Source organism: Mugil cephalus, chromosome 19 (genome assembly GCF_022458985.1).
Source record: "Mugil cephalus isolate CIBA_MC_2020 chromosome 19, CIBA_Mcephalus_1.1, whole genome shotgun sequence".
NCBI lineage: Eukaryota > Metazoa > Chordata > Actinopteri > Mugiliformes > Mugilidae > Mugil > Mugil cephalus.
Window position 1 is genome coordinate 3,052,251 of NC_061788.1, and position 24,464 is coordinate 3,076,714.

At 43.8% G+C, this 24,464-nt stretch overlaps 3 protein-coding genes across 4 annotated transcripts; 2 read left to right on the top strand and 1 right to left on the bottom strand.

Annotated features, from left to right (window-relative positions):
- Positions 1 to 84: 84 nt before the first annotated feature.
- On the top strand, positions 85 to 8,835 carry ppwd1 (peptidylprolyl isomerase domain and WD repeat containing 1). The gene is made up of 11 exons (XM_047569463.1): positions 85 to 257; positions 373 to 475; positions 753 to 856; positions 1,438 to 1,558; positions 2,492 to 2,939; positions 3,051 to 3,241; positions 5,683 to 5,872; positions 6,723 to 6,904; positions 6,980 to 7,061; positions 7,144 to 7,326; positions 8,321 to 8,835. Exons 1-11 carry the CDS (start codon positions 125 to 127, stop codon positions 8,462 to 8,464), a joined length of 1,881 nt encoding a protein of 626 aa, XP_047425419.1. The 5' UTR covers positions 85 to 124; the 3' UTR covers positions 8,465 to 8,835.
- trim23 (tripartite motif containing 23) lies at positions 8,738 to 16,171 on the bottom strand. The gene is made up of 11 exons (XM_047569464.1): positions 15,822 to 16,171; positions 14,908 to 15,070; positions 14,192 to 14,313; positions 13,831 to 14,109; positions 13,558 to 13,740; positions 13,254 to 13,469; positions 12,391 to 12,525; positions 12,144 to 12,273; positions 11,952 to 12,062; positions 11,073 to 11,197; positions 8,738 to 9,889 (listed from the first exon to the last, which is right to left on the bottom strand). Exons 1-11 carry the CDS (start codon positions 15,918 to 15,920, stop codon positions 9,710 to 9,712), a joined length of 1,743 nt encoding a protein of 580 aa, XP_047425420.1. The 5' UTR covers positions 15,921 to 16,171; the 3' UTR covers positions 8,738 to 9,709.
- Positions 16,172 to 16,673: 502 nt separating this feature from the next.
- On the top strand, positions 16,674 to 23,142 carry mzt2b (mitotic spindle organizing protein 2B). 2 transcript variants are annotated; one of them, XM_047568995.1, is made up of 5 exons: positions 16,674 to 16,925; positions 17,088 to 17,277; positions 18,575 to 18,735; positions 20,743 to 20,880; positions 22,670 to 23,142. In XM_047568995.1, exons 2-5 carry the CDS (start codon positions 17,102 to 17,104, stop codon positions 22,813 to 22,815), a joined length of 621 nt encoding a protein of 206 aa, XP_047424951.1. In that variant the 5' UTR covers positions 16,674 to 16,925; positions 17,088 to 17,101; the 3' UTR covers positions 22,816 to 23,142. The 2 variants fall into 2 exon arrangements, with proteins under 2 accessions (XP_047424951.1, XP_047424952.1); XM_047568996.1 differs by lacking the exon at positions 20,743 to 20,880 and having other exon boundaries at positions 16,765 to 16,925.
- Positions 23,143 to 24,464: the final 1,322 nt, after the last annotated feature.

The following is a 24,464-nucleotide window of genomic DNA, read 5'->3' on the forward strand; positions in this document are numbered from 1 at the left end:
TTTTTTCCACCTATTTGTGGGAGGTTATTTCAACTAAAAACTAAAAAAAAACTGCAAGAGAGGAAGTCTGGCGCCAAACGGAAGTACCGTAACTAAGAACGGACCAGACGGAAGATCTGCAGCTATGGCGGCGTCTGAAAACAATGTGGATCTAAAACGCAAAGCAGAGGATATCCAGGAAGGCGATGGGGATGGAGAAGATGCAGAATGGGTCGGACCCATGCCGAGCGAAGCCACGAAGACCAAGAAAAGAAAAGGTGGAGTTTCTGGCTGTGTATTCTCCAGATTGTCACACATCTACAACTCCTGCTAATAAAAGCTAACTGATGCTAACAACACATCTATTGATTTTTTAAATATTTTTTTCCGCAGTACTCGAGTACGAACGTGTGTATCTGGACAACCTCCCGTCGGCTGCAATGTATGAACGCAGCTACATGCACAGAGACGTTATCTCTCACATAGTTTGCTCCAAGTAAGTAAAAATCTGAACTTTACCCCCTCAGCTGGGGCAGCTTTCATACATCTGATCTCATGAATTATCCTGCAGGAGGTGTCTGAAGTGGTTCTGACCTAATGTGTTATGGCTTCTCTTTAAGTTTGGGAAGTCTTTGTTTACTTCAGGCTCATTCACATCCTAAATAGAGGACCAGACCATCAGTTTGTTGTCATAATGTTATGCCTGATGTGGTGCACATAGAGAAAGTTAAGCCGCTTCTATTTATATTTAAATTATTCGCCTTCCTTTTCAGGACAGACTTCATCATCACAGCCAGCCAGGACGGACACGTCAAATTTTGGAAGAAGAAGGAGGACGAGGGAATCGAGTTCGTGAAACACTTTCGAAGTCACCTTGGTAGGAAAATAGGAGTTTATCACATCTGGGCCAAGATGCATGAAACATTATGACTGACAAGTCTGGTCATTGGCTGAAAGCAACCACAATGGACAGATGAGCATCCAAACTAGACCACAAAGCATTAGAAGATGGGTGGATGAATATACTGATTCTCGTTGCAGCAACAAAACACAAATCAAAGAATTTAAAAACGGGTCTTAAATGCAAGGAACGCCCAGTTGAGGTGTTCTTGGGTTTTTGGTCCACAGGAATGTTCAGGTGGTTTTATACAACAAAGAAACATCCACAACATCTTATTTAAAGTTTCCTTGCTTCTATAACAAACAACAGTCATCTCCAGAGCACCTCTCCTACTGAACACTGACCCACATATAGGCCGCAGATGCAGCTATACAAACTGTTTAGTGTGTCTTGATTGTGATTGTGTCCACTTTTAGCTACTTTATGCCCCTCGGGGAGAAATAAAGTGATGTGAACATTCGAAGGATTCGCAGAAGAATATTACATCATAATGGGTGATGGTTTTAATGTTGTGGCTGATTGGTGACCTAAAGCGTTGCTCTTGTCTGTCTGTGCAGGTGTGATAGAAAGCATAGCGGTCAGCGCTGAAGGAGCCCTTCTCTGTTCTGTGGGTGACGATCAGGCAATGAAAGTGTTCGATGTCGTCAACTTTGACATGATCAATATGCTGAAGCTGGGGTGAGTCGTCTCGTTTCATCTCTTACCAGTATTTTTTTCTCTCATGATATGATTTTTTAATATAGAGGTGTACTTGATTACACAGTTTTTGAAACGTTGCGCTGTGAGACACTGATACAGACTGGACCTTTTCAATGTAGCGCTTCAAAACACAGGGATGGATATGGCCAAATAAAGGTGCTGTGTCGGTTGTTAGTTCTACTTTTTTTTTTTTTTTTTTACCAGACGTCCCCGATTTCTGGAGACAGTCCCCATTGTGGATGACCTGTCCTCCGGCTAAAGATGTCCCCGAAAATGTCCCCAATTTTAGCTTTTTATGAATGAGAAAAAAATATGTTGCACTCAGACTACAGTTATTACGGTAGTTGGTCGCTCTGCTATTGATATTATAGACGCAGCAGTTTAAATATGAATAAATATATCAAAATAAATATCATTTTGATAACATTTAGTTCTTTTTTTTTTTTATCTCTGCTGTAAACGTCCCCGGATCATCAGTCAGTGCTAACACGGGGTCATGCAAACCTGTTTAACTACTGGTGTGGGATTATTCTACAATATTTACTCATCATCTTATATGATGTAAAAATCTTTTAAAATGTTGTTAAACTCAGAAATTATTGATTAGAAAATAAAAATAAATAGCTGCTGTGCATATTTTAATGTTCTGAGTTAACCTGTAACGTGAACACTATAATATGTGAAATCTGATGTTTCTGAGTTGGAATTTAGAATTTCCGAGTTTTCTTGAAGGCATCGTCCACCCCGCATTTTTTCATTTTTTTTAAGTCACTGTTGTTGGTAAAATTATGAAGCTATAAGAATGTATCCTCACTGCAAACTTAAAACTACTAAAATCTAATAATTATAACTAATATTGAAGTATTTTTTGTGCTTTGAGCGCTGATAACATGAGCTGTTTCTTGTCTTTAGTTTCCATCCGGGTCAGAGCGAGTGGATCTATAACCCCGGTGACGCCATCTCCACCGTGGCCTGTTCGGAAAAGTCCACGGGGAAGATCTTCGTGTACGACGGGAGGGGGAGCAACGAGCCACTGCACGTCTTCGATAAGATGCACTCCTCCCCCCTGTCCCAGATCCGCCTCAACCCCAGGTTCCGAGTCATCGTGTCGGCGGACAAAGCCGGGATGCTGGAGTACTGGACGGGCCTCCCCAGCGAGTTCAAGTTCCCCAGACACGTGGACTGGGAGTACAAGACGGACACGGACCTGTACGAGTTCGCCAAGCACAAAACCTACCCCACCAGCCTGGCCTTCTCCCCCGACGGGAGGAAGATGGCCACCATCGCCTCGGACCGGAAGGTCCGGATCTTCCGCTTCCTGACGGGGAAACTGATGAGAGTGTTCGACGAGTCGCTGACGGTATTTTCTCACACGAGGCTTTGAAGCTTTGACCCGAGTGAATGAGGAGGTTTTTTTATTTGACTCACCCGTCTCTCTCTCTCCCGTCTCTCCCTCCCTCCCCCTCGTTAGATGTTCACGGAGCTGCAGCAGATGAGGCAGCAGCTTCCTGACATGGAGTTCGGGAGGAGGATGGCGGTGGAGCGGGAGCTGGAGAAGGTGGACGGCATCAGACTCACCAACATCATCTTTGACGAGACGGGACATTTCGTCCTGTACGGGACGATGCTCGGCATCAAGGTCATCAACGTGGAGACCAACAGGTAGAGGACGGGGGACCAGGGGACAGGGACCAGGGGACAGAGACCAGGGGACCAGGGACCAGGGGACAAAGGACCAGGGGACAGAGACCAGGGGACAGGGACAGGGACCAGGGGACAGAGACCAGGAGACCAGGGGACAGGGACCAGGAGACCAGGGGACCAGGGGACAGGGACCAGGGGACAGAGACCAGGAGACCAGGGGACAGAGACCAGGAGACCAGGGACAGGACCAGAACCAGGGACAGAGACCAGGGACCAGGACCAGAGACAGGACCGGGACAAGACCAGGACCAGGGAAGGGACGAGACCAGGACAGAGCCAGGACTTATAGTCCACCTTCAAACAGATGAACTCATGAACTAAAGGACATGTCTCCCAGAAGAGACTTTCTCTCCCCCACATCCTTTCTTCCTCCCTTTCTCTCTCCCCCTTTTTTCTCCCCCTCTCTCTGTCCCCACCTCCTTTCTCCTTCTACCCTTTCTCTCACCCTCACCCCTTCTTCCTCCACCTTGCTCTCCCCCTTCTCCCTCTCTCTCCACATTTCTCCCCCTGACCCCCCCTCCCTCCCCCTTTCTCTTTCTCTCTCTCCCCTCCTTTTCCCATCCCTCTCTCTGGCCCCCTTTCTATTCCTGTTTTCTCTCCCCCACCTCCTTTCTCTGTCTCCTTTTCTCCCCCTGACCCCCGCTTCCTCACCTTCTCTCTCCTCTTCTTCTCCATTTTCTCTCCCTCCTTTCCTTCGCTCTCTGTCCCCCTTTATATCCCCATTCTTTCCCTTCTCCCTCCCTCCCTTCTCTTCTTCTCTCTCTCCCTCTATCTGTCCCCGTTTCTATCAATTTCTATCTTCAAACAGGATAAACTGATGAACTAAAGGACAACGTCCACATGTCTCCCAGAAGAGACTCCCCTTTCTCTTCCTCCCCCTTTCTCTTTCTCTCTCTTCCCTCTCTCTCCCATCCCTCTCTCTGCCCCCTTTCTATTCCCATTTTCTCTCCCTCTTTCTCCTCTCCTCTTTCTCCCACCCCCTCCCTCCCCACCTTTCCCTTTCTCTTTCCCTCTATCTGTCTCCCTCCTCTTTCTCTCCTCCTTACTCCCCCTCTTCCTCTCTCCACATTTCTCTCCCCTCTCCCTTTCTATCCCTCCTCTTTCTCTCCCTCCCTCTCCAGGTCTGTCTCTATTCTTTATGTCTCCCTATTTCTGTCCCCCTCTCCCCCTTCTCTTTCCCGCAGCCCTCCTTCCCTTTCTCCTCTTCTCTTCCCTCTTTCCCTCCCCCGTTTCTTCCTCGCCTCCCCCTTCTCCCTCTCCCTCTCCTCTTTCTCTCCCTCCACCTTCCTTCTCCTTTTCCCTCCCTCTCTATCTCTACCTCCCCATCTCTGTCCATCTTTCTCCCTCTTTCTCTCCCCTCCTTCCCCCTTTCTTTCTCTCTATTTTCTCTCACTCTCTGTCCCCTCTCCCTCTATCTCTATCTGTCCCCCTTTCTCTCCCTCTTTCTCTCCCCCGCCTCCTTTCTCCCTCCCTCTTTCTCTTCCCTTGTCCATCTTTACCTTTCTCTGTCCCTCTTTCTCTCCTCCTTACTCCCCCTCTTCCTCTCTCTCCACATTCCCTTCCCGTCTCCCTTTCTATCCCTCCTCTTTCTCTCCCTCCCTCTCTATGTCTGTCTCTATTCTTTTTGTCTCCCTATTTCTATCCCCCTCTCCCCCCTCTTTCCCGCAGCCCTCCTTCCCCTTTCTCCCTCTTTCTGTTCCCCTCCTCCCTCCCCCGTTGTCTCTCTCTGCCTCCCCCTTCTCCCTCTCCCTCTCCTCTTTCTCTCCCCCACCTTCCTTCTCCTTTTCCCTCCCTCTCTATCTCTACCTCCCCCCATCTCTGTCCCTCTTCTGCCCCCCCGTCCCCACCTCCTTTCTCCCTCTTTCTCTGCCTTTCTCTCCCCTCCTTCCCCCTTTCTTTCTCTCTCTTTTCTCACTCTCTGTCCCCTCTCCCTCTCCCTCTATCTGTCCCCCTTTCTCTCCCTCTTTCTCTCCTCCTTACTCCCCCTCTTCCTCTCTCTCCGCATTCCCTTCCCGTCTCCCTTTCTATCCCTCCTCTTTCTCTCCCTCCCTCTCTATTCTTTGTCTCCCCGTTTTTATCCCCCTCTCCCCCTTCTCTTTCTCCCCCAGCCCTCCTTCCCCTTTCTCCCTCTTTCTCTTCCCCTTCTCCCTCCCCTTTTGTCTCTCTCTCTGCCTCCCCCTTCTCCCTGTCTCTGTCCTGCTCCTCTTTCTCTCCTCCCCCCACCCATCTCTGTCCCCTTTCTCTTTCCTTGTACTTCTTTCCTTCCCTCCTCTCCTTTATCCCCCCTTTCTATCCCTCTTTCTCTCCCCACCTCCTTTCTCCCTCTCCTTCTCTCTCTCTGTGGTTTCTTCTCCTTCAGACCAGATGTGTTAGTTCTCTCTCCCTCCCTCTCTCTCCAGATGTGTCCGTATCCTGGGGAAACTGGAGAACATCCGCGTGGTCCAGCTGAGCCTGTTCCAGGGCGTCGCTAAGGCCATGCAGGTGGCTCCCACCGTGGAGATGAAGGCCTCCGACAACCCGGCCCTGGAGAACGTGGAGCCCGACCCGACCATCTTCTGCACCGCGTTCAAGAAGAACCGCTTCTACATGGTGAGCGGACGTCTGACCAGAGGGGGCGCCGCAGCAGGTCACCTCCTTTAGAGAAACGCAGCAGATGTTCGATTCTCTAATGTGTCTGATAAACCTAAAAAAAGGAGTAGTAGTCAAATTATAAAGAATACGAGATCATTTATTTATTTCAAATCAATTCTAAAAAATGTGGCCAGAAATCAGGTCTCCTGATATTTATATGGACCTGATTTCAACGCCAGGAAATACTATATTTATATATTTATACTAAAGTATGACCCCTAGTGGTCACTGGTGTAATTGCAAGAGTCCATGAAAATAAATTATCCTTTGAAAAATATCATGTGACATTTATAGAAATAAAATTATTTTACTCAAATGTGATGGAAACCTTAATCTACCTAAACTACAGAGGAGAACAGGGCTTTTATTCTCTAATTACATCTGTTTAACAAGAGTAATTTACTGTATTTTATTAAGAGGTCTCTGAAGAAGTTTCTGCTTGATGCTGTTATTACTTAACACGCTCAGCTTCATATTATGAGCTCCTTTATATAATAATGCTCTTATTGTGAAACATCTGCAGGAAGGAGAGAAGGTTCAAGTTGGCTTTTTATTACTGTTTCCTCGTTTGGAAAAGTGGATTAACCTCATTCAGTTCAAATGAAGCTAAATAAAAGATGCTAACGCTAAGAGTTTTACTGAGAAGTAGTGTTTTTAATTAATTTTCAGATTTAGACGCCGTTAAACCCTCTGATTCGAGCTAACGCCGCTAACCTCCGTGCTCTGTGGCCGTAACCATGGAGACGCCTCTCTCTTACTCACGCCCTCTTGTTTGTTTTTGTTTTTTCCCGTCTTTGTTTGTGGAAAGTTCTCAAAGAGGGAACCGGAGGACACGAAGAGCGCCGACTCGGACAGAGACATCTTCAACGAGAAGCCGTCCAAGGAGGAGGTGATGGCCGCCACGCAGGCCGAGGGCCCCAAGAGAGTGTCCGACAGCGCCATCATCCACACCACCATGGGAGACATCCACATCAAGCTCTTCCCCGTAGAGTACGTCCTGCAGCGTGGACACAGTCCTTTAGACCGTCTCCTTTATATTTACACATCTCTGTTTATTTATTTTAGATGCCCGAAGACGGTGGAGAACTTCTGCGTCCACAGCAGGAACGGATACTACAACAGCCACATATTCCACAGAGTGATTAAGGTGAGTTACCTGAATGAACGTGAGGGGGGGGGGGCAGCGATGGTTCCTGTGGTTCCTGAGTCCTCGTTGCTGTGGCCTCCAGGGTTTCATGATCCAGACCGGAGACCCGACGGGGACGGGGATGGGAGGAGAGAGCATCTGGGGCGGAGAGTTCGAGGACGAGTTCCACGCGACGCTGAGACACGACCGACCGTACACGCTGAGTATGGCCAACGGGGGCCCGGCCACCAACGGCTCCCAGTTCTTCATCACCGTGGTCCCCACGGTAAGATCTGTCTGTCTATCCATCTATCTATCTATCTATCTGTCTATCTATCTGTCTATCTATCTATCCATCTATCTATCCATCTATCTATCTATCTATCTATCTATCTATCTATCTATTATCTATCTATCTATCTGTCTATCTGTCTATCTATCTATCTATCTGTCTGTCTGTCTGTCTGTCTGTCTATCTATCTAATTTATTTTTTCCTTCTTTCTTTGTTTTTTCTTCTACACCTTTTCCATCCTTCCTCCCTTCGTTTTTCTTTTGTCACTACCTTTCTTTCTTTCTTTCTTTCTTTCTTTCTTTCTTTCTTTCTTTCTTTCTTTCGTGAATAATTTCCTTCCTGTCTTCCTCCCTTCCTTGCATCTTTCCTTCTCCTTCTCCTCGTCCTTCTCTCCTTCCTTTCCTCTGTCTGTCTTTCTTTAGTCAGTATCCTTCTTCCTCTCTTGCTTTCTTCCATCTTTTCTTTTTTCCTTCTGCCCATCGTTAATACTTCCTCCTTTTTTCCTTTTCCATCCTTCCTGAGTACTTTCCTTCCTGTCTTCCTTCCTTTCTTCCATCTTTCCTTTCTTCCTTCTGTACATCTTTAATTCCTTTCTTTCTTATCCCCCTTGTTCCTTTCTTTTTCTTTCTTTCTTTTTCTTTCTTCCTTTTTCTTTCTTCCTTCCCTCCATCTTTCTTTATACTAAAGAATCTTGTTCCTAAATCTGAATCATCCTGTAACGTCACAACTCATCAGTTCCTGGTTCTGGTCCAGTGGATAGATCATAGAATATAGATCATAGATCATAGATTATAGATCATAGAGTCCAGACTCAGTTTTTTATTACTGTTATTTTTGTCCTGTCTGAGTTGATGTAGCGTGAAGAGAGGAGAAATGTCCTGGTCATAAACTCTGTGAAAGATGACGTTTCTCTTCTTTTAAACGTTGTTGGAGCCTTTAAATCTGAGCGAACTCTCGTTTTTAATCTGTTCCACTGTTTCTCTGCAGCCGTGGCTCGATAACAAACACACGGTGTTCGGGAGGTGCACTAAAGGCATGGAGGTGGTGCAGAGGATCTCCAACATGAAAGTCAACCCCAAGACGGACAAACCGTACGAGGACATCAGCATCATCAACATCACCGTCAAGTGATCGCACGTCTCCCTCGGCTCCCGGACAGTCCTCCTCCTCCTCCTCCTCCTCCTCCTCCTCCACTTCCTCCTCCTCCAGAGCATCATCGGCATCAGCACAGACACGAATTAGGTCAATTAGTTTATTATACAGCATCACATTATATAGAATTTACAAAAAGCCAATATCAAGTCCACCAAAGGTAACAAAGGGCTCTGAATGTGCTTTCAAAAAGGAGGAACGGATGGTTTTCACAAACTATGTGGGAGGATTTTCACACGTGCAGTTTTTTCCTTTTGTTTTTTTTTTTGTTTTTTATACATAGATACAAATATTAAACATTACATAGCAATGAATAAAGATCAACTCAAATGATGGTTCCTGGACAACGAGTCGAGTGTCGGCGTTTAAATGTGTCACATCACACTACTACTGGAGGCTGGTTGGAGGCGTACCGCCGCGTATGAACACGTTTCTACAGGAAGAAGCTTCACAACACTTTATTTATTTAGTTTTTTTTTTTTAGTTTTTCTTTATAGCAGTGAGGTTAATACTCAAGTCCACTCAGAAACAGCAGATGCTTCCAAAACCTGTAGTGAGGCAGCAGACAAAGTGCATTCGACCGACGGTTTAAAATAAAATAAAAAAAAAAAAGAATCTCCCACCTGTTCGGCCTCGAGAGGCTCATAAATAAGAAACTTCAGTAAACAGTTTGTTTTCCGTAACAGATGACACTACATTCAGACCCCCCCCCACCACAAATCCCGTCCTATGACCCAAGACCAGCTGATTCAACAGGTTCACACTTTAAACTCAGGAGAAATATATGAATGGTTTGAAGCCACAAGTCTGAAGACACGTCTCTAGTCCCCCCTCGTTATAATTATTATTATTATTATTATTTCTCAGGATTAAATGAAGGAAACTGTTGTTACAATACGGACCGTTAAGTTATGATGGAGGGGAGGGAAAGAGAGATGAGAGAGGAATAGAGGAAGAAGGGGGAGAAAGGAGGGGGAGAAAGAGGCTCCACTCTCAGTTATGAGTGAGTCAGAAGGGGGGAGTCGTCTTTGAACCAGGTGACAGTATTAAAGAGTTTTAATAGAGAGTATTTACATCTTTGTTTCCTTCGCCCACACTGATGCACAAACAAGGAAAGACTGAGGAGGAGGTTGTTGATTTAAAGTGGGTGTTAAGGTGGTGGTGGGTGGGGGCAGGAGGAGGAGGAGTAGCAGAGTCTATGTGGAGCTGAGGCCGGTCTTCGGCTCAGGCCACGTCCAGGACTCCGGCGGCCACCAGTTGTCTGGACAACCAGTCCAGACCCTCGTGGAGGCCCATCCCGCTCCGGGCGTCGCAGCCCTGGATGTGCCAGCTCCTTCCACAGCACAGCTTGTGTAGACTCAGCAGCTCCGTCATCTCCTCCACGGACACGGCTCCGGGGACGTCCTGCAGAGGCAAAAACGGTGAAAAGAGTTAGCCCTTTAAGACCTAAACATCCGCTGGCGCTATTTAAATTACCGTAATTCACAGATGCACAGAATTCAAAGTGTGGCTGAACACTGGGAAGTTGCGCTTGCTTAAAATAAAAAATAAAAACAACAAACAACAAAAAACAACAACATTACGGTAATGATATCGCCTGCAGGTTTGGGTGCAACACAAGACCAAGGAGCCCTAGGAAGAGAGTTTGTTTGTTTGTTTGGAGAACTTTGTTATTAAAAAAAAAAAAAGAAAGAAAAAAAACTAAGTAAGTTATGCCTTCTTTATGACAAAAGCACAACTTTCCTGTGTTCATGCACACTTTGAGTTTTGTCAATAGCGCAATTTACTGTGAGTTACGGTAATTCAAAAAATCGCGAACTTTAACGGATCACCGGCGATCCGTCCGGTTTTAAAGTGTCAAAGGGATACAACACACTTAAGTGAAATTCAGTCACTCACGTATTCCCCAGAGTTGGATATGTGAGAAAATGCGTTTTAAAATCGGTGCAGGCGTTGTCCTAATCCGGCAGCAACGCTGTTAGCTTTAGCTTAGCATAGGCGCTGTAATGTAGTGTTGCCAATTAGTCAGTCGTTCGCAAAAGTGATACATAAACTGAAGAATTTCAGAACCTATACATTTACATCGAGTGCAAATCTCAATGTAATTAACACAAACGGATTGCCTGGGGCAGAAATAGACTTGGGACTATATTCCGGTAAAGCACCGCTGCAAGGCGCAAGGATACCAACCAGCACCTGAAAACGAGTGACGTCGGTGTGTTGACGGAAGTTGGAGGTTTTCATGATTTCTTTTATTTATTTATTTATTTATTTATTTATTTATTTATTTATTTAATTGCATTGACATTTGTACTCAATGTAAATGTACAGGTCACAAGAAGTAATTAGGAAAATTCTTGAGTTTATTTTTCACTCTTTGCGAACGACTTACAGCGCCTATGCTAAGCTAAAGCTAACAGCTTCACTGCCGGATTAGGACCTATTTAAAAACACTTTTCCTCACTTGTCCAACTCTGGGGAATACGGTGAGTGACTAAATTTAGCATAGGGGTGGCGTATCCCTTTAAGGAATATATATATATATATATATATATATATATATATATATATATATATAATAAAATACCTGCTTGTTTGCAAAGATGAGCAACAAGGCGTCTCTCAGCTCCTTCTCCGTCAGTAGTTTGGCCAGTTCACTGTGGGCCTCCATCAGCCTGTCCCTGTGGCAGCTGTCAATCACAAACACCACCGCTGCACCAAGACCAGAGATGGAGGAGGGACAAAAAGTGAAATGATTTAATAGCATCCTTGGTCTGGAGGGTGGCAGGTGCATTAAACAGCCTCTCCCGTCTCCCCTGTTTGTGCATGAGGGTCAGGTTACTTTATTTGCACCCGTACGTAGATTTGTTTTGCATCCTTTTACATTAACACAAATGCAAAAGTCACAGAAATGAAATGTGAAAACTAACATGAGTCGACTATAAAAAAATATTAAACGTACACAGGCTCCACTAATAAGTATATAAAGCGTCAATAAAATCGGAAAAACGAGGGAGGAGGTTGGGGCGGATCGATGGGCCAAATTATGACCACATTCCTTATATTGTGTAGGTCTCCATTGTACCTCTAAAACAGTTGTGACTCATCAGAGAATGGACATGGGCATTCTGAGGGAGTCCTATGGTGTCTGGTAACAGGATATTGTTAGTTAAGGGAGGGGGGGGGTCATAATGTTGTGGCTGATTGGTATATAAGATCCTTGGGGGATTCATTCTAAAACTGTTGCAGACGGAAACCAGAGAGAATGATCTAAATGCACAATCAAAAGTCGCACCTGTCAACAGGAACTTAGTGTATTTACACAGTGACAGCAATGAGTTTTGTTTACTGTAAAACCTGCAACAATTCAGTCCCATCCAGCAGAGACTGCATTCTATCATAGACAATATTTGCTCAGTTGCTGATTTGCATGTAGCTGCAGAGTATTTTAAAGTGGAGGACGTACCTTGAGTGTTCAGATAATAGTGTTTCCAGAGGGGTCTGAGCTTATGTTTCCCACCGACATCCCAGATAGTGAACTTTAAGTTCTTATATTCCACCGTCTCCACGTTGAAACCTGGACGAGAGACGAAAACCAAGCTTTACGTGACGTTTTTGCTCTTCTGACTCAAAAACATCACCGAGCGGGTGAATTTACCAATGGTTGGGATGGGCTGCATGAACTCATCCTGTTTCAGCTTGAAGAGGATGGTCGTCTTTCCGGCTCCGTCCAGCCCGAGCGTCACCACGCGGATCTCCATCTTAGGACCGATGTGGACCCGGTTGTCCTGAAAACACATTTTCAGAAGATTACCCCACGCCCTCGCCCTATTTTCAGGGACGGGATTTGCATGCAGCATGCAAATACACAGGAATGACTGTGAGCGGGATGCACGCGAGTGTACCTTCGTGAAGGTGACCGGGATGCCGGCATCCAGCTGAATGTGGTCTGCCAGCTCCGTGAACTGGTGCTGCTGCTTCTGAAGCGTCTCCAGCAAACAGTTGATCTCCTGCTTTGCCAGCACAACTCTGCAGTCGTCCTATAGGAGGGGGGAGGAAATGCACATCAGGCTTAACCTCCTGAGACCTGACGTCCTCATGTGGGGACGTTACTTTTCAGGTTTTTTGCAGCTTATCCTGCTTCATTTAGAACTGTTGTCCTCATAAGGAGACACTTTTGTCTGCCAGGTGCTGGTTATGAAAGGTCAATACACTTGTTTATTACTTGTTACACTACTTGTTTATCAATAGCAGTGAGCTACAACCTTGCTAATTAGCAAGTACTCGTTTGAGGACATTGGGACACAGTCATGTACAGGTGTTAAAATAAACAGTTTTATATTTTGTCACACATTGGTCACTTCTTTATAGTATAAATAATGAAATAATCCCAGTGTCCACAAATGAGGACATTGTTTTTTCCCCTGTTGAAAGATGATGCTTAGTTTTTACTGATCCCAGCAGAGGGTCAGCAAAAAGACAAACTTCCCAGCATTTTCTGTAGCAAAACTTGGTCTAGAGTCTCTCTGTTTGGATCTGATTACGCTGCAGCAAAGATCTGCCAGGACAAACAACACGACAGAACGGACAAAAGACAAATAGCAACGTAATCATAGATCATATCTATATGATCTATATGATTGGTTTGAGGACTATTCGATTGTGTGCAGATGTAGTTTCTTCTCTGTATGTTGAAACATTGCCATACTGCCATTCTACCGGCCTCGTATTCTCACCAGTCCATTCATTAAACTCCGTCCTTTCCTACCTGCTGAAGCGTCTTCTCGCAGTGCAGGCAGGCGGTGGACACCTGAGACAGCAGGATGGTCATGTCCTCCTGCTGCTGCCTCAGCCAGATGAGCCTCTCCCGGACGTGGGCGTCCACCACGCTCAGCGCCATCTCCTCCTGCCGACACAGCGTCTCGTGGAGGTCCGCGAAGTAAGCTCGGACGCAGGATCGAGCGCTCTCCGCCGTACCGGGCACCTGGCGGACACACGCAAGAGGGCGTCAGCGCCACGAGGAGGAGCGTTAAAACGGTGGGTTCAGGAAGGAGTCCCGTGTGACATCTTACGTGCTCGGTGTGCGCCATGCCTACGCCGTCCTCCACTATCTGCTCCCCGCCTTCGATTTGCTGCACGATGCCCACCAGCTTCCTCGAGTACTCGGACACCTCGTCTGTGAAGGTGCGGATGCAGTGGGCCATGTCCAGGATGGACGCACGGATCTGGTTGGCTTCGGTCTCGAGAACGGCATGCTGGAAAGAAAGAAAAATCTGAAAATCTGCACACGTTTGTAGTCATTTTTGTGCAGAAATGCTGTGTAATACGAGCACGTCTCCGGCTACCTTGTGTCCCTGGTGCTTGCCGTACTCCTTACACACACAGCACATGAGCGGCCCGGACTGACAGGCTTCCTCCAGGCAGACGAACTCGATGGCGTGGACCTGGTGCTGCGGGCACAGCGTCTTCTCGTGAGGCTTGTCGGCCAGAGGCACCCGGCGGTGTTTGGCCAGCGTCCGGGTGGAGTGGGTGAGCTGAGAGCACTCGGCGCACAGGTGGGTGGCGCACACGGTGCAGTACATGGAGGCCGTGTGGCTCTCGTCCTCGTCACACCGAATTATACACTGGACGAAAAAGGAGATGGTGTGAATGAAGGGGGAAAGCAAACAGTCTTGGAACGTTAGTAAAAAGGAAGGGGCGACTTACTTCTCCCATGCCCTTCAGGGCGTCCTCCGCCATTCCCGACTGGTTGGATGCTCCATTCTGGAGGCGCTCCAGGAGCTCCAGCAGAGCAAAGTTCTTCTTTAGACCCCAAACTCCAGAGTCCCCTGTGCAGATGAGAAGAAAAGGGAAATAGTACTGTAGTAATCAATGGCACAGTGATCTGTGCATTCTCTCTCTATATATATACTTTTTTCCTATACGATGCTTTTTATGCTCTAATTTGTTGCTTTTAATCTGTAGCACTCTGAGATCCTTGGATGAAAAGTCCATTATAGGGGATCTATATGACAATATATGTTGATGTACTTACATACAGTCTGTATTTTATGCTGCAGTTAAAGTTTCTCAGCGAACTACGTAGAATATTGCAATATATTGCAATACCACAATGTCACAATAATGTACCGTCTTGTGACTTGAGTATTATTATTATTATTATTATTATTATTATTGTTATTACTTGGTAATCCCCCTCTTTTAGATGACTGCTAACGTTGTTTGTTCCTCAGTGAATCTCTTCACTTTTAACTGAGTTTAATTTTTACTTTTTTATAACTTTGTCCTGCAGAACCTTGGATGATGTCCTACGGTTCTGTATTTTTATTCTCCGTCACCACTCGCAGGAAGATGCACGAGGAATTTCTTTGCAGCTCTCCAACCTTTAGCGGATTCCTTCCGCAGACAACCTGTCCACTCACCCAGCTCGGTGAGCTGTCTGTCGAAGGGGCAGCGGACCGCTCGGCCGCTCAGGGGCAACCGGGTGAGGCAGTCGTGGCACACCGTGTGACCGCAGAGCAGCAGACGAGGGACCTTGTCTCCCTGGAGCGAGAACACGTCCTCACACACACCGCACTCGAGAACCTGGGAAAAAAAAATGAAGTGGAACTTGATCAACAGCTTGTCAGATGCATTCAGATTCAGAAAACTTTATTTGTCCTGGGGCGGTTTAGTTAAAAGTTTAACATGTGGCAGACACTATAAAACAATATAATAAAGTCACATCATATTTACAAAAACAAAACATTTAGCAGAGACTTATACATGATAGATTGTAGTGACTGCACTCATTTTAAATACTCAGATTAAAAGTGTGAGGTGCAGTCATCCTTTGTTATTGATTATATGTGAGCTGTAACAGCTGATCAGCCTCTTGATTTCTAGTTGAACAAATGCAATGTAGACACTAATTCAAGAGCAGCAGCTTATTTTAAAATCATCTAAGCTTTGGTTACCACACACAGGAGATGCACTGAAAACCAAAGCTAACGCAGACGCCAGCTAGCGACAGTGGGTCATCCAGTCCTGTTAGCATGCTGCAGATACAAACACCAGAAGCCGTGTCAATTTACACCAATCCAGACGAGTTATTATTAAGATAAGCGGACGGCAAATATCCAGTTGTTTACGACATCTCTTATCGGATCTAGATCCGCACTTGGCATCCTCTGCATTCAACGCCAACGCAGCAGCAGCAGCAGCAGCAGCATTCGCCCCAAATCAGAAGCCACGAAGACAAGCCTCCCTACTGTCGATTATTCGTGCAAACTAACCGACTATAAAACCCGCGATCGAGACCTAGCAGTGGACATTTTATTAGCAACAATATCACAACCTTAACTGCGTTTCCACTGGCTCCCCTCCCGTGTCGGATACAGGGCTCCATCGTCGCTACGGCGCCCTGCTTGTTTATTCCTGCTGCAGCAGCGGCCATTCTTGGACGACAGCGCTGATCAGCAGGTGTGAGAGCACAATCCCCCCGGGTACTTCCGGTTTCGTCCTGTGACTCGTATTAGCAAACATCGCCGTACTTTCCCATTATTAGAGTTTTCATGTTTGTAGAGTTGCGTGTTTTAATGTTTTGGGGTGGTAACATTAGTGCGAGTGCCACATACATTTGAGAATTTCGCACTTAGCGAGAAACATTAGTTGTTTCGACTACTTCCGGCTTTTTCACGCGTGCGCAATACAAGACAGCCGAATTATCGGCGTAATAACCTAAAATATCTATATATTTTAAAAATGCTATTTATCAGTGTAACAACGTTGTTTAAAATACAAACTACAATGACATAAAATATACATTAAATACATACAACATTTGTAATAACGTGAATGTGATAAATATTACGTCAAGATATTATTCTGTTTCATTCATTTATTATTGTTATGTCATTTTACCGCTATTATGGCCTTAATTTGTGATATTTTGAGATGATAGTAAATTATCATACAGAATTTACAGACTTTCATTTACAGACTTATTTTTCTAAAATATTTTTCAAGCATACCAGTACATCTACAAGCTCTATATGCCTCAAAATAATTCGAAAACACGGATCTATACACAAAAAAAAAATGTCAGCTTTAAAAACACATATACATAGCTCAAATTATTGCAGACCCGGAATAATGATAAAAAAAATAAATACAAAAACTATATGTATTGACAAGTTAAAACGTAATTTTATTTATACGAACTAATCGGTGCCGTACACTACAAATTACATTATATCATGCAGAACTTAGAGTGTTTTAATTATTTAATTCTTTATCCTGTTCGTGGTGCGGAACGTCCTGTTCTATAATTTATTTATTTGAGTCTCCGGTAACGTCTCATGATGATGACGTATATTTGGCGCGTCTTGCCATCTACTGTAGAAGGTGTCTGTTGTGGTGGACGACGACGCTCAAAATTCTTATATTTACCCTGTAAACGGTAGGTATTTCTTATTTTATTTATTATATTTAACATTTTGGGATCTAAAGGTCATATATTTGGTAAAATGTTCATTGTGGGCGGGTAACACACACTGTTATTATTGAGACTGAATGATGGAGTTGTTTTTTTAAAATGTAAGATGATATATTCTCACCACAGGTATATTATTAGTGATGTCTCAACAACCACAACAAACTGTGCCCACCGCCCCGGACTCCCCGGCCCTGGTGGTCACATCTAACGTGCAGAAATATGCAATAAAGAAGAAGAAAGTGCTCAGTGCTGAAGAAACGGAGCTGTTTGAACTGACACAGGCTGCAGGAATCATCGTGGACCAGGAAGTCTTTAAGTAAGTGTTAAGATAATCAGCAGAAATAGGAAAGTAGTGCAGAGGTGTCAAACGCATTTTAGTTCAGGGGCCATTAGTTAGTTTTAGTCCAAAAAAGAACAAGTGAATTAGCAGAGATGGGGTCAAGTCACATTATTGAAATCTTATCTGCAGAATCAGGTCTTAATAAAGAGAAAATGTACGATATTAGTAACTGTCAAATAATATTATCGGCCAATTTATCCAACCTGTTTAAAACGTATGACATTTAAACTACTGATATGTTCAGTAAAATACATGGAATCAAACGACACAAAACACAAATCAATTTTATAATTATTTATTATTATTTGTTGACCAAAAACAACTCTTTCATGGTTGGTTGAATATGCTTCCAGAGAGACTAAAAAAAATGAGTTCTTTGTGTCTTAAATGTGTTTTTATCCATTAACGTATTAACTCCTTATTACACCACATTTACTTCATCTGTTTTAAAACCATATTTAATGTTTTGAAACTCTCTTTACCTAAATCAGTGTTTCCCAGCCTCTAAAGCCTTGACACGTATATTATTTACTGCCTTTTAAAACCATATTTAAAGTTATCGTAGTAGCTAACTGCATTAGCTACTACGATAACTAAGACTATAGAATAGAATAGAATAGAATAGAATGCCCTTTATTGTCATTATACAGTGTATAATGAGATTGGAGAACTTCTCCTTTTCAGTAAAATAAAGTATTGTACAAGTATTTAAAAAAAATGCAAGAAGCTACTATTTACAAAATATACAGCTTAGTTAGAATAAAATACTAAAAATATTGTAATATATGAATTATACAGAATTTTAAAATAGAATATGAAGTATATGTTGTTTTGTTGCAGCAGTGGTAAGATGCAAGCATGTAAACGTGTATTGCACAGGTTTTTATAATAGTTAAGACATAATAGCACCGAGAGTAAATATGGTTTCAAGTGGCACATTATGCAGATTGTTGCATGTGAGAGATCAGTTCAGAGTTCAGACTAATTTTAGTTATTTTACAAGCGTGGCAGAATCGTTCCTTCAAATGCTGGATAAAGTTTGAGGTCGTAGCGTTTTGCATTCACTGTTTACCTTCACATGTGTAGTTTTAATAGCTAAAAGCAAAGACATTTGGTGTCAAGTCACAAGTCATCAAAACAGCGACTCGAGTCCCAGTCTTTGCTTTTATGCACTTTGTTGCAGGCGGCTTATGGCCCGCGGTGCCGTATGTTTTACCCCTGTGAAGTGTTATATTTGAAGGATTAATCTAATAAGAGGCGTCTTTGATTTCAGGATCATAGTGGACCTGTTGAAGATGAACGTGGCCCCTCAGGCCGTGTTCCAGACTCTGAAGGCCATGTGTGCAGGCCAGAGAGTCGCGGAAAGCTGCGGCGGAGACACGTCGACCGTCTCCCACACGACCAGCGTCACCACGGCACCGACAGAGCCCAGAGGTTAGTGTCCGGAGACGCAGCGTTTGACTTATAACGCAGGTTTTAACATAGAAGCCCCACACGCTGCCACAGGGCTCGAAACAGCACAGTCATGTTATTATAAAAGGATGAGTGATGGAAAATCAGTGAATTACAAAATACTAAAAGCTAGATTAAAGTCTTCTTCCTCACTTACAGCTTTTTTTTGTTATTGTCACACAAGGAGAGGTGTGTAAATGTCCTTAAATTCCATTTTGGCTGATGATGCAAAATAAGTGAAAACATCAGTACGGATTTACTTCAGCTGCAGGAGACCACTGTGTTCGGTTCCCTGACATTTCTCCATTTAAACCACCGGATGAGTTTAAATGTCAGTCAGCTTTCTGCATCTGTGAACATCTTTCCCACGATGCACATTTTCACTTGTCATAGCAGAAGGGAAGTAAATGATTGCACTGTCCAATCAGCATTTCCCAATGATACACACAATGACAGGTTCCAAAAAGTGACAAAATGACCTTAATTTTCAAAGGAATGAAACATGACATGAAATCAGCTCTTAATTACTGTGTATTGCACCTTTAACACACACACAAAAAAGCTGTATTACTAATCCACACTTTACCTGAAAACCTTTTTACTGGAACCACATTTCAGGACTGTCACAGGTGTTTTTATGCAACTCCAAATCCCCCAAACTAACATGTTGCACCTTTTGTATTTGAGTTATGTAGAAACATTAATGCAGCACAAAGGATCAGATTGTCCACATTCCAAGCTGACGAACCTGGAATCCACTCACGTACACGTACATACCTGCACATATAACCTGAGAAGTGAGTTACACTGTCCCTCACCTCGTCCTCAGTCTCAGTCTTATCTGCACACAAAGAGACAAAGAGACACAGAGCTGAATATTAGTCCTGGTTGTTGGTTTGAGGTTTGTAGACATGGAGTCGATGCTGTTCTGTCAAACAGAATTACGCTTGAAGACATTTTAGGACATAAAGGACTTGATTTTGGAAATAAATACATGTAAATTGAGAAGAAGAAGGGTCCGAGGAGGGAGCCTTGTGGAACGTTTTTTAGTCAATGAAGCCAATGTAGAAGATAAACCAGTGATAAGTATGTTTTTTAAGGCAGGATCTCTAATCAGTGACACCAGCTGTTGAAAATAGATCATTGTTGGCCTTAATAAAGGCTGTTTTTAATGCATTTTTATTTTCTTTTGAATGTCAAAAACAAAGAACATGAGGTCGTCATGTGTCACAACAGCAGAAAGAAAAGAAAAGCAGTACAGTGCGTTTTATGGAAGCATTGTGGTGTTGTGCTATTCAGTACAATGTGCTTAGACGATGCATTTTTCCCAGCGTTCAGTTCAAGTCTTAAAACAAAGTTAGGTCTCTCCATGGTATAGATTTCTTTTACAAGCCCAATTTTGAGGGTTTGATTTGCAGCCATTTTCAGTTTATAGCTTTTCTACTGCTTTATAAAAGACACAAACTTTAAGGAAAAACTAGTTTTGAAATTTGGAACGTTAATTTTGCAGAATACAAGTGAAGGACGTCTTTAGATTTTGTTTGTTGCATCCAAAGACTTTCAAAAGAAAAGTCCTGGACAAACTGGTGTTTTTTCTGGAGGGACATTGTTTTGATTCTTTTTTTATAAGCCCTGTTTAGAACATACCGTATGATTACTCCTTCTACTTTCTGGCTTTATTCTTCCTTCGCTCCTCACGTCTCTGTTCAAGCATGAGAACTATTCACATTCCTCCACTTAACGTCTGCACACAGTGTTGTGTAGGCTCACCTCCTGTTCTGCACTCTGACTAATCCCTCTCTCCGTCTAAAGTCCCTCTTCACTTCACCCCATACTGAGGTTTTCCACTTAAGTGGAGGTGAACTGAAGACCAAGGATAGTCATAAAAAAAAAAAAAAAAATAACTAAAGCTGAACTTCGCTGTGTGCATGTCACGGTGATTTCTAATTTCTTTTCTGTCCCCCTGTGAATTCTTTCTGTTTCCTGAAGACGAGGACTCTTTGGTCTCTGGAAAGAGCCCTAAGCCTCCTGCAGCCCCCCCCTCAGCGTCAGGCCCCCGAGCCACAAGGGTCAACACTAAGATTGTGGTCTACGGCCCCCAAGACGCTAGCTCTCCTCACTCTCAAGGTCCCCTTCTGCTGCCATGTGTCCTACGCCTCCATCTGTCCGCCTGCTTGCCCTTTTTTTTAAAAAAAAAATCAACATATAAGTGTTGTGTATGTTTTTGAGATCGTCCAGAGTCACAGTAATAACTTCACGCCTTCCTCCTGCACGATAGGGCGCGGTCCACAGCTGACATGTCGACTTGTCACGCTTAGAAAAAAGCATGTGCAGAGAATTAATGAGTGCTGCAAGTGTGACGTGCAGATGAAATTGTGTGTTTGCATGTGTGTGTGTGTGTGTGTAGGTGCATGTGGACTAGAAGAGTTTTTTTACATTCACGGCTCAAATGTTGATGTTTCTGGTTTGTTTTAAAAGTGGCTCGAAAGTTTAAAACTGAATCCTAAGTGTCGTTGCACAACAAGCATGTTTCAGTAGTTCAGCCGATTACACAGGTTTGAACCTCAAAATGAGATAATATTACCTTTATTAGCCTTTATTGTGTGTTCAAGTGCAACAGACTTTTGGTGCTGGTTAACAAATCTTAAAACTTGTTATAATTTATCATGCAATAAGTTTAATTAGCACGTCAGACTCTAGCTAGTAGCAAAACTGCTGAAAGTATCTAATGTTAGTGTGTTTTTTTTCCTATTAAGAGGCTCTAATTTAATTGTTAAAGTGCTTTAACATAGTGTAACTTAGTGTAAAATAGTTGTATAGTTTGCTAACATTAGCCACCGCAAGCTTCAGGCTGTAGAAGTGCAGCTATAGCTAATAGCTACGTTAGGTGGGTTTATTTACAGGTAGAGGGTTTTGTAAAAGCTAAAACACATTGTAACAATCGCACAATAAGAAGGGAAGACTCTTAAAGTCATAACATGAGCAAAATAATGTCTAAAGTTTGCCACCATTAGCTTATTTTACACCCAATATATTATGTAGCCATAGCTGCCTGAAGTTTGCTAACTGTAGCTGGTAGCCACCATAAGCTAAAGGCTATAAAAGTCAAGATGTAGCTAGCAGCAAAAGTGGAAGCATTTAATTCAGAACGGGCATTTTATTTAGTTATTTAAGATGTTTCAGAAACATTGTGACCACATAAGCTGAATAAATTAGTGATAGCTGTCTAAAGTTTGCTAATATTAGCTGATAGCTTCCATAAGTTTAAACCTATTGAAGTTGGGGTGTAGCTAGTAGCTAGTAGCCAGATCACTTAAAGCTCTGAACTGAGTATGTTGTTGTATTTATTTATTTTTTGTTATTTAAGATAAACAGAGCGTTATTCTGCACACAGAATATAATGTAGCCGTAGCATAGGCACGTAGCAATAGCTATCTAAAGTTTGCTAACTGTAGCTAGTAGCCACCATAAGCTAAAGGCTATAGATATTAGATACAGGGGTGGATCTAATAGCAGAACCCCCCTAAAAACACAAAATGGTGCATTTATTTTTGTTATTGAAGTCACATCTAGAGGTTTTTGGTCAATGCTTAAACATATTGTAACAGTACAACAACTAAATAAAGTAAAGCACAGACTGAACTGTGTCACAGATCATAGCAGATTAAAGCTCTTTCTTGCCACTTTACTGTCTGGAGTCAGGTGTGCAGTGTTGATGTGTCGCACCACTAAAAATAAAAGGTAAGAAACATGTGCTCCTCTGTAACTAATTCATTTCATTCCCGTCGTCGTCGTCGTCATCGTGGCCATTTCGCGCCGGAACGTGTGAATCTGTCACATCCATCTCCTCCCTGATCGTGGTGTTTATTTATTTATTCATTCATTTATTTATTTTTTCGTCTTTTGTCTTTAACAGTTCGCAGTAAAGCCTCGGCGGGCCACTCCGAGAAGAGCAGGGAGGCCTCCAGCCAGAGGGTGCAGCGGCAGCCCAGCGCCACTAGAGGGCAGAAGGCCAAGAGCTCGGGCAGCAGCAGCTCCTCATCTCAGATAAACTCCACATGAGACCCGCGTCCAGGGTGACTCCGTCTGTAAATATGTAGCTTCCTTTTACACTTAATTTATGTCTTTGTTTAACTGTGTGTTGACTGTTTGTTAAAGGACTGGTTCAGCTGAATCATCGATATATTCTCAGGCTTAGAAAATAAAATGAAAGCGACTGTGTGTGACTGGATATAATTTAGATGAACCAGTCCTTTAAAGTCCCAACACTGTATGAAAAAGTGTCTCCTAGTTCTTCTTCTTTTGGCAAAAATATTTTCTACTTGTTCTAAATTTAAATGTCATTTTTATATTATGATTTATCTCATTAATAAATCCAGTCAAAATATACGTAACAGATTTGTTCTCTTTTCTTTAACTTCACCTTTTCTTCTTCTAACCTGGTTTAAAACTCTCTGTTCAGACCTAAACTTTAAAAAGAGTTGCAGTTTATTGATGCAGATTTGTTTGTGTGTGTGTGTGTGTTGTAACTTGAGGAATCTAAAGTTGAACAGTTGGACTTTTAAAGTGGCTGCGATGCCACAAAAATAAATGTGCGTTAAATGGATTCATGGCGAGTGCAGAGAAAGACGGACGCTGCAGTTTCCATCTGCTCATGAAGCAAAGTTACACTTTCTGGTGTTTTACGCTGAAGGTAGCTGACAACGGTTCCCTGCACAATATATATCAGCCATAACATTATGACCACTGACCGACGGGAGACGTAAAACAACATCTCGTGACAGTTCAGCGTTCTGCTGGGAAGCGTTTGGACCTGGCATTCAATCCACATGTAGCCCCCACCTAGACCAGACTAGACACCCCCCCCCCTCCACCCCCCCACTAACAACCACAGGACCCCCTCATAAGGCCCATGTCCGTTCTCTGATGAGTCACAACTGTGGTCAAAAAGTTTGCATTTGGATCTTGTGCCTGTGATGCTCTTACACCCGTCACATGGGGGCAGTAGAAGCACACGCCATCACCCAGCGTGCATACATATTTATTTATTTATATATGTATATTTATATATATTTTATTTATTTTTGTCACAGCCTTTTTCATGAGTCGGCCTGGTATCATGAATGAAAGTGAATGTGAAATGCGTGCGTTGTTTTGTATTTGAAGTAAACATCCACTCATTCACAACCCGGCAACGACGCCTGGGAGGTGAGAGCTGCAGGGAGGAGGCGAGGGGAGATGAGGGATGCTGTGTGTGAGCTGCTGCAGGGCTTTATGTAGCTGCAGGTCTTTTATGTGGCCGTTTGTCCTGTTTATGTGTTCCTGCCTCTCTCCTCTCTCCTCTCTCCTCTCTCCTCTCTCCTCTGCGCTCTGCATTGATGGCAGCGCGCCTGTAATTGATGGCACCATATTGCTGTGGTGTAGCAGGTTTAATGGGGCTTGACAGAGCAAGGGAAAGCAGCATGCGACCAGGGAGGGGAACTTAACCCTTTCGCACGCGCTCCACCCTCCATCCGTGGCCCCTCCACACCCCCTTCCTCCCCATGCCCTGCACAACCGGTGCATGCAAACACAAATGAGAATACAAATAGGCCCTCGGTGATTAGCTTGTTTACGGTTCCTACTGTTATCAGTGGTCGCGGTAATGGCGGCTTGGTTCATGATCAAGGAAGCTCAGACACCCCTCTGACTCCGCTTCCGAAAATAAACAC

Bases quoted from the DNA above. Each gene is read 5' to 3' on its own strand.
- trim23 (XM_047569464.1), bottom strand. From the start codon at position 15,920: ATGGCCGCTGCTGCAGCAGGAATAAACAAGCAGGGCGCCGTAGCGACG. The intron at 12,274-12,390 runs GTACACTCGCGT...ATGTGTTTTCAG, and splicing joins TCCCGGTCACCTTCACGAAG to GACAACCGGGTCCACATCGG. The intron at 11,198-11,951 runs GTACGTCCTCCA...GTCTTGGTGCAG, and splicing joins CTATTATCTGAACACTCAAG to CGGTGGTGTTTGTGATTGAC.
- ppwd1 (XM_047569463.1), top strand. From the start codon at position 125: ATGGCGGCGTCTGAAAACAATGTGGATCTAAAACGCAAAGCAGAGGAT. The intron at 258-372 runs GTGGAGTTTCTG...TTTTTTCCGCAG, and splicing joins GAAGACCAAGAAAAGAAAAG to TACTCGAGTACGAACGTGTG. The intron at 2,940-3,050 runs GTATTTTCTCAC...CCCCCTCGTTAG, and splicing joins TGTTCGACGAGTCGCTGACG to ATGTTCACGGAGCTGCAGCA.
- mzt2b (XM_047568995.1), top strand. From the start codon at position 17,102: ATGTCTCAACAACCACAACAAACTGTGCCCACCGCCCCGGACTCCCCG. The intron at 17,278-18,574 runs GTAAGTGTTAAG...CTTTGATTTCAG, and splicing joins GTGGACCAGGAAGTCTTTAA to GATCATAGTGGACCTGTTGA. The intron at 20,881-22,669 runs GTCCCCTTCTGC...TGTCTTTAACAG, and splicing joins TAGCTCTCCTCACTCTCAAG to TTCGCAGTAAAGCCTCGGCG.